The following is a 9,577-nucleotide window of genomic DNA, read 5'->3' as shown; positions in this document are numbered from 1 at the left end:
GGAGGATGAGGAGAATACCATCTGTGTCATCAGTTACTATATCAAGAACAGATGCATTGAGAAATGTGTGCCTAGATGGAGACAGATGCATGATTCCAAGGACCTTTTCAGGATGCTGAGCTCCAATGTCTGAGCTGAAGACGTTTAGTTTTCTGTCCCAATGTTATTAATATTTCCTGTCCCTCAGAGCAATCACAGCCTACTTTGAAATCTCACATACATTTGCTAGAACATGGATGGGAATTTTTATCTCTTTACAACGCACAGCTCAGTACAGTTTTCTGGGATTAAACAGTGTTTTCCACAAGCTTCATGGAACATTAGAAAATGTATTTGAAGAAGAAAAGAAAGAGCAATGGTTCTGAATAGGCACACCATCATGATCAGTGTTCCTTTTCCAGAGCCAGACTTTAAACTTCACAGAGGATGGCAGCACACACCCTGTGAGTTCGGGATATCTCTCCTTCTTTGGGGGACTAAAATAGGGCAGGAAGACCTAGACAAGGAATTGCTTGATCATTGGCTAACAGATCCTGGCAACAACACACTGCAACAGATACCTGCACTGGTTGTAAGTCTCTAACAGCAGCAGTTGTTTCTGTTCTCTGGAAACAAGCATAGGAGCAGACACAAGTGTGAGCTCTGAGCCCACAATCCTGATTTGTCCTTGAAATATGAGGCTGGTGATTGGAGTAAATGTTTTTCTGACCTTGGTAAGTGTTCTGTGTCTACAAGGGATGACTTTGAGGCCAAGGAACTGTAAGGGTCATTTGCTCTCTACTCCTCTCCCTGTGTTTTATTCAGCGTTATAGCAATAGAATTGAGAACAGATCTATGCATTTGGTAGGGAGTACAAACTTCTACATGACGGGTTAATTCATAGCCATGATGTGGAAGAGACCTTAGCAGTAAGCAGGTTGGAAGAACTCTCTGGGGTTATTGAGCCAAAGACCCCGGGATAAAGCCTATAGAGTTCTCAGATTCTTGCTGTGTGTCTTTGGTCCCTATAAAATAAGCACCAATAATATTTCTCAGGACATAGGTAAAAACACTGGAGTAGGGGGTAGGTCCAGACAGTTTGGGGAGTGTTGTGCCCTTGATCCACAGAATTACACTGATTTGTTGTCAGGGGATAATTTTATTTTCTTGACCCTTTAGGGACTGTGATTGATGCTAAGACCACCCAGCCCAGCTCCATGGATTGTGCTGAAGGAGAGGATGTAAACCTGTCTTGTAACCACTCTACCGTTGGTGGAAAGGACTATATACATTGGTATCGGCAAAATCGCAATCAGAGTCCACAGTATGTCATTCATGGCTTACGAGGCACAGTGAACAGAAGCATGGCCTCTCTGACCATAGCTTCAGACAGAAAGTCCAGCACCTTGGTCCTGCCCCAGGTCACCCTGAGAGATGCCGCTGTGTACTACTGCGTCCTGAGAGAGGCACACTGGGACAGACGGGGCTGCACCTGTGCAGTATCTCAGGTGGGAAGAAGTGGGGACAGAGTGGGGACAGCAGTCACGTAAGCAAATCTAGAGTCATCTAGAAGGAGAGTCAGAGCAGTAAGAGATGAGGAAAATGAAGGGAAAGGAAAGGGAAGAAGATGGATAAAGAAAAGAAGAGAAAAAGGACAAGGAATAAGCACCTAGTTTACTGATGAATCTGAGAAGAATTTTGAGGCATGTCAGAATCATAATTTTAACATAGCAATAAAGTAAGAGGTGTTAATAATTTTTATGACTCTTTCTCATGTCAATCAAATGTTGGTTTCAGTGTGCTAGTCCCAACATAAGAAGTGGCAAACATACAAATAATTCTCCTTGTACCAAAGGCTTCTCTCATTTGGCTCCAAGGCCAAGTCTAGACTCTGATGTGTTACAGTTGTTCCGCTTACCAGAAACAAATTACTCTCTCTGGGAAAGATCTGAAATGTTGTTGTTGCTAGTCTAGAACATTCATATTTCCCATGAAGAAGTTTTTTGAAAGAAACAAAAATTAAGTGAATAATAATTTTTCCCTTCCTAGGCAGGCATGGAAACCCTGCCTTTATAAGGCATTTTCATTAATTTGATAATCCCTAAGCAGCACATGGGGGTTCCCCCATGGCTTAGCAGTAAAGACTCCACCTGCAATGCAGGAGCTGCAAGAGACCCAGGTTCAATCCTTGGTTCAGGAAGATCCCTTGGAGGAGGGAATTGCAACCCATTCCAGTATTCTTCCCTGGAGAATCCCATGGACAGGGGAGCCTGACAGACTACAGTCTTTAGAGTTGCAAAGAATCGGACATGACTGAAGCTACTTAGCATGCAGGCATGCAAGCAGCACATGGGCCTTACCCTGGTGGCTCAGTGGTAAAGAATCTGTCTATCAATGCAGAGGACACAGGTTCGGTCCCTGGTTGGAGAACTAAGATCCCACATGCCTTGGAGCAACTAGGCCTACGTGCTGCTACTACTGAACCATTCTTGAACTGTCCATCTGAACGTTAGTGTCTGCAGATCACTTTACTTTCACTGCAGTGAAAATATACAGGTCTTCATCTTCCATCCCTTTTACCCCCAAATCTACTGATAGAGAATCGATATTATTTACAGAGTCTGAGATAAGAGCACAAACTAAAATTATGATCATATGGTTTCAAAAGCACTTATTTTTCTCTAAAATAGCCTACTAAAATTAAAAAGCATAATACAAAACTAGTAATCAACAGTTTAAAAATGTATTTACAATAGAAATTTAAAAAATAATTTGTTCACTTTCACTTTAATAAAAATAAAACTATTACAATTCAATTTTCAATGTCCACCTGGTGGTTAAGATAACTAATATTGCTCTCAATGCAGGCTGAGTCTAAAATAAATATATATAACTTTTAATGTCATCAGTACCATTTTTATAGCATCCATATATATGCACTAATATATATATTTTTTTCTCTTTCTGACTTACGTCACTCTGTTTAACAGGCTCTAGGCTCATCCACCTCACTAGAACTGTCTCAAATGCTTTTTTTTTTGTGGCTGAGAAATGTTCCATTGTATATAAGTATGGCAAATTCTTTATCTGTTCATGTGTTGATGGACCCTATTTGTGGGGCAAAAATAGAGACACAGACATAGAGAACAGACTTTGGACACAGTAGGGGAGGGAGAGAGTGGGAAAAATTGAGAGAGAGGCATTGAAACATATGCTTTACCATATGTAAAAGAGAGAGCTAGTGGGAAGTTGCTGTATGATGCAGGGAGCTCAACACGGAGCTCCGTGACAACCTAGAGGAATGGGGGGAAGACTCAAAAGGAGGGGACATATGTATACTTCTGGCTGATTCACATCATTGTATGGCAAAAGCCAACACAATATTGTAAAGCAATTATCCTCCAATTAGAAATAAATTAATTTTAAAAAATAAATTAAAAAAATAATACTGTTTAATAGAGCAAAGTGTTCCAGCCAATAGAAGCAACTTCTCATCATGCCAATTCATGAGCAGCCTTCAGAACCACAAGTAAGTGCATAAGAGAAGCAAAAGCTTCATCCTCAGCACTTCTGGGAAACAGTATTTCATTAAGGAAGAATCTACTGCATCCATACCATGTGAGAGAAGGATGGGGCTATATAATTAATTTTTGCTTTCTTTCCCCCAAAATTCTCCCAAATTCCTAATCAGGGTCTGCCTTCTCTGAAATGTTCTCAGAAAGTATCCCTTAAGTCGTAAAATAATGATCTATATCCTTCTCTCACTATACCCCTGCCCGCACATTCTGAGTTGGTTGCAGTGGGAGGGTGGGGCGTCCTGTCAGTGTCACCTGAACAGGATTTGTTGGGTGAGCTGATTGGCTGCAGGAGCAGGAACGACTTATGACACTCCCTCCCTCAGGGTTTAGTTAAGTATCTTGCAGTGAAAATGTCCCAACAAGAAGAGGAAGCATCATGAAGGGGCTAGCAGGCACTGTGCTGGGGCTTTTGTTTGCCCAGGTTTGCTGTGAGTTGGGGCTGCCCCACAGGGAATCTGAAGGAATGAGGTGCTGCTCTATTGTTGGGGGAGGGTGAGGAGCTGACAAGTTCTGGAGACTTTTTATCCTTCTCATCATCTATGGGGATGGGGAGGGCACTTTCAGGGTTTAGTAGGAGTTACAGTGACCCTCACCAGTGACTGTTTCTCTTTCCCCATCAGGTGTGCGAGGAGTGGATGTGGAGCAGAGTCCCCCAGCCCTGAGTCTCCAGGAGGGAGCCAGCTACACGCTTTGGTGTAATTTTTCCACTTCCTCACAGAGTGTGAATTGGTATCTTCAGAACCCTGGGGGCCGCATCATCCACCTGTTTTACATTCCTTCAGGGACAAAGCAGGATGGAAGATTAAATGCCACAACAGTTCCTAAAGAAGGCCGCAGCTCACTGCACATTTCCTCTTCACAGACCACAGACTCAGGCACTTACTTCTGTGCTGTGCAGCACAGTGCTCCCCAGGCACATGCAGCCTCTACACAAACCCTCCGTGGGGCTCAGCCCCTCCTCCAGCCACAGTCACACCGTGAGGCGACCACAGGGCATCTGCAGTGCTTAATGTTACTCACCTTTATCAGTACAGTTTTAACCAAAGACACCTTTTGGCCCTACAGATTATGGACTTTGGTCTTTATCTTTCCTTCTCAACATGTATCTCCTTCTGCACTAGAAACTTCTAACTGGGAACTAGCAAAGTAGTTGATAAGAGGATAGAATTAAAATAAATATTTGACCACAGCTTCCCAGTGGTAAAGAATTTGCCAACCAATGGAGGAGATGCAGAAGACATGGGTTTGATCCCGGGGTTGGCAAGATCCTCTGGAGGAGGAAATGGTAACCCACTCCAGTATTCTTGGGAAACACTGGGAAATCTCATGGACAGAGGAGCCTGGCAGGCTCCAGTCCATAGGGTCTCAAAGAGTTGGACTGACTGAGTGACTAAGTACACAGGGTGAACTCAAAAATGTTAAAAAGTGAAAGGAATTAAATGAAATCACTCCAATAAAGATATTATCCAGTTTGTGAGAGGGTGGGGCCTACTGAAAGAATTAAGGCAGATGTGAACTTAGAGTTCTAGCTGGCTGAGAAGGGCAGAAGAGGAACTTGAGTTGCCACTGACCACTGGCGCCAGAAACAATGGACAAGATACCGGGAGCATCATTTTTGCTTCTGTGGCTTCAACTAGGCTGTGAGTTGTGGAGGAGAAAACCTTGGAAATCTCATCAATTAGGTGGACTGAGAAAACTGGATTACAAACAAGCTCATGCACACAGAAACTCCAAGAAAGAAATAGATGTCTGTGGAACTAATGACTTTTTAATCTCTTTAAGTAGGGGTAAGTGGACAACAGAAGGAAAAAAGTGATCAAGAGCAGGTGAAACAGAGCCCTCAATCTTTGACAGTCCAGGAAGGAGAGATTTCCATTCTGAACTGTAGTTATGAGAAGGGTGTGTTTGACTATCTCCTGTGGCACTGGCAGTATCCTGGTAAAGGACCTGCATTCCTGATAGCCATACGTTCAGTTATGAATGAAATGGAAGATGGAGGTTCACAGTTTCCCTCAATAAGAGTGCCAAACAGCTCTCATTGCACATCGCAACTTCCCAGCCTGGAGACTCAGCCACCTACATCTGTGCAGCAAGTGCCGGGTGCTCCCCTGCAACCTGTACCCAAACCTGCAGCTGAGCTGCAGCCACACCCTGCTGTGTAGATGAAATACACACACACACACACACAATCTGTTTGGTCGTAAAAATCTTAATATATTTAAGAAAACTGAAATTATATAGAATTTATTCTTCAAAATGGAGATGATACAGAATATCTAGTACAAAGAGATGTCTGTAGAAACTCTCAAATATTTGGAATATATGCACTAACTTAAAAATAACCATAGGTTAAAGAAACAAATACTATGACTTTAGAAAATATTTTGAAAGTAAATATTGTGAGAGCACATTATATAAATATGGAGGAGATGCAGGTAAAATAATACATAAAAGGAAATTTATCTTTTAAAATGCTTATTTAACTAAAGAAAAAAGGTTGAAAAACTATCATGTAGGCTTTCAGTGAAAGATGATAGAAAAGCGAATTAAATCCAACATAAACTGAAAGAAGTAAATAATAAAATGTTGGATTGGTGAAATACAAAGAAAGCTATAGGAATAGCCATGAAATACAAAGTTAATTTTGTTAAAATGATCAATAATATTGAAATATTTCTAGGTAGAATTATCAAGGGAAAAAGAAAAAGACACAAATTATAAATATAAGTAACTAAAAAGAAAGTTATTCCACAAGTTCTATAATGTTAAAAGGGTAATAAAAGAATATAATTAACAAGTTTATGTCACTAAGTGTATAGAAGTAAATTTGCACAAGTAGGGAAGATTTATTTTTCTGACAAAGTGCAAAGACAATTCAATGGAGGCAGCACAGTCTTATGAGCAAATGATGTTGGGACAATTGGATATTCTTGGGAAATAATTGAAACTCAGCCTAAATATCACACCTTATACAAAAATGTGGGTACAGCCTCAAAATGAACCATACATCCAAGTGTAAGATGTAAAATTGCCAAATCTTTTAGGAAAAACATAAGAGAATATTTTCATGATCTAGGGCTAGACAAAAAGAATTTTGACATGACACTAAGAGCACAACCCATAAACAAACTTAGATTTCATCGAAATTAAAAATGTTTGCTCTGCAAAAGACACTGTTAAGAGAAGGAAAAAGATAAACCACAGAATGACAGGAAATATTTGCAAAATACATTTTCATCAAAAGATTGTGTTCAGAATACAATGAACCCTCTAGACTCAGCAGGAAGAAAACAATCCAGTTGAACACGGGATGATAGATTTATACAAACATTTCATCGGAGAGCAATGTGGTAAGGAAATAAGCATATAAAAAGATGGTCAGGCTAAGTCAAGTATCTCTCTTAGTAAATGTCACATTGCACTGGAAAATATGTGGTTATTTTCAAATATCTTTTAATAGCAATTTCTAACATAATTCCAAGGTGATTAGAAAACAGACTGTAGGATTTCAATACCTTTAGACCATGAAATTTTGCACCTTGTTTTATGTCCCTGGCTGTGTAGCAATGTCTCCTAGTTTACAGTCTATGGGACCTTGAATAGAATTTTGATCCTACTATTGTGTGAAAATTGCATAAGTCTTAATTATGTTGATTCATAGTGCTTTTCAAGTCTACTGTACCCTTCTACTTTTCTGTATGTTCATTCTATTATTTTTTGAGAGTTTTCCATTGAAACTCCAACTAAAATTTTTAATTCATTTGCTTAAAAATTATTAGTAATATATAGTGGAACTGTATTTTGTGTTGTGTTTTCTAAGTCTAATGTAAATGTTTTAATATACTTACAAAATTTAAAAAATAAAGACAAAAAAACACGGTCAGCATTATTAGTCAATCAGTTCAATTCAGTTCAGTCGCTCAGTCGTGTCTGATGCTTTGTGACCCCATGAATTGCAGCATGCCAGGCCTCCCTGTCCATCACAAACTCCTGGAGTTCACTCAAACTCATGTCCATCGAGTCAGTGATGCCATTCAGCCATCTCATCCTCTGTCGTCCCCTTCTCCTCCTGCCCCCAATCCCTCCCAGCATCAGAGTCGTTTCCAATGAGTCAACTCTTCGCATGAGGTGGCCAAAGTACTGGAGTTTCAGCTTCAGTATCATTCCTTCCAAAGAAGTCCCAGGGCTGATCTCCATTTGGAAGGAGTATGTTCCTGCTGACACCTTGTCGTCAAACTTCGGCCCTCCAGGTTGAAGGGAACCGATTCTTGTTTTTTCGAGCCATCGAATTTGTGATGATTTGTTATGGGAGAACTAGGGCTACTGGGGCCCACACAGTTTTCCAAAGGTAACATTTCTAAATAGCTACAAGCAACTCCTGACTGTTTACATAATTCTCACATATGCAAACATACATATTTATTTGTCATTCCACAAATGCTTGAGTAACCAGTATTTACCAGGTATTACTGGATCAGCAATTATTGATCCAGTCACAGGGGGGCAGCATCTGCAAACATAGACACTCCATGGGGAAGATGGGTGGGTAATAAGGTAGTAAGTCTGATTGGCTGTCTCAAAATTAGTCACTCCTTTCTATTTTCTTTCCAAAAGGCGGACTCATTTTGATATTTGGCAAAACTACTACAATTATGTAAAGTTTAAAAATAAAATTAAAAAAAATTTAAAAAAAGGCGGTATAGGCTACATTTCTATAGGTCTGGAAGAAGCTTATGCAAAGGAAACCCTCTTAGGAGCAGGCCGATTCAGCAACTCTTTCTGAAGAGGAAGAAAAAGGAGATGCTACTGTTAGGACCAGTGTTGATCTTATGGATACAAATATCACGTGAGTTTGGGGTTTCCCTGATTGCTTCCAGGAAATTCAGCACAGAGGAATCTTATCTGCAGGCAACTGTAGGAGTGGGATTTTCTGACTGAGAGCAGGATGTTGAGAAAAACATAAAAAGTAAAATGTAGGAGATAGAGGGAATTGGGGAAGGAGTCATGGAAAGAAGGAGAAAATACACAAGAAGAATGAAAGAGACCATTATAGCTCAGAGAATAAACATCTAATCAGACTTACTCTGTTACTTCTCATTGCTTTTCTGAACAGAACTGAATGGACAACAGATAAAGCATTTTCCTGAATTCTTGTTTCTGCAAGAAGGAGAGAACTTCACCACATACACCAATTCCTCAAGCACATTTTACAGCTTACAGTGGTGTAAGCAGAGGCCTGGGGGCAGTCCTGTCCTCTTGATGATATTAGCTAAGGGTGGAGAAGTGAAGACGCAGCAGAGACGGACAGGTCGGCTTGGAGAGTCCAAACAGCACAGCCCCCTGCACCTCGCTGCTGCCCAGCTCTCAGATGCAGGAACCTACTTCTGTGCAGAGGCACAGTGCTCTGGAAGCACCTGCTGCCTGTCCCCAAACCTCACTGTGGGCTCCAGCAGTGGCTCCCCCTCATCTCTCCTCAGAGCAGGGGCCAGAGAAAGCTGAAGTCATGATGTCTATGAAGAAATTGAAGTTTTAATAAAAAAAAAAACAAAAAAAACCCAGACTCAGTATCACTGAAGAATTATGTCAAACGTTGAATTATACACAATTTCTTGCAGAAAATAGAAAATAATCTTTCACTCATTTTATGAGGCTAATATTACCCTGATACCCAAATCAGACAAAGACCATAAAGAACCAAAAACTACAGGGAAATATCTTTTATCTTGAAGATAGACACAAATTTCTGAAATATTTTAGCAAGTAAAATTCACTGATATATAAAATGAATAATATACCAAGCACAAATGTAATTTCTTTTAAGGGTGCAAGACACTTTAATATTGAAAATCAATGGATGGAATTCACCATATTAACAGGGTAGAAAAGAAAAATCATATCATCATATTAATCTAGTCAGAAAAAAAGGATTTGCAGAAATTCAGTAGTCAGTTATGGTGAAAACTCTGAGCAACACAAGAAGAGTGGGGAATCTCCTCAATAGCTCATGGTATTCTTACTAG

General features: G+C 40.3%; 1 protein-coding gene across 1 annotated transcript; it reads left to right on the top strand.

The window, feature by feature from the left end:
* Window positions 1-355: 355 nt before the first annotated feature.
* On the top strand, window positions 356-4,727 carry LOC133255463 (immunoglobulin lambda-1 light chain-like). Its single transcript, XM_061429875.1, has 3 exons — window positions 356-443; window positions 1,159-1,497; window positions 4,178-4,727. Exons 1-3 carry the CDS (start codon window positions 356-358, stop codon window positions 4,705-4,707), a joined length of 957 nt encoding a protein of 318 aa, XP_061285859.1. The 3' UTR covers window positions 4,708-4,727.
* Window positions 4,728-9,577: the final 4,850 nt, after the last annotated feature.

Source organism: Bos javanicus, chromosome 10 (genome assembly GCF_032452875.1).
Source record: "Bos javanicus breed banteng chromosome 10, ARS-OSU_banteng_1.0, whole genome shotgun sequence".
Lineage (NCBI taxonomy): Eukaryota > Metazoa > Chordata > Mammalia > Artiodactyla > Bovidae > Bos > Bos javanicus.
This window is presented reverse-complemented; position numbering and strand designations above follow the sequence as displayed.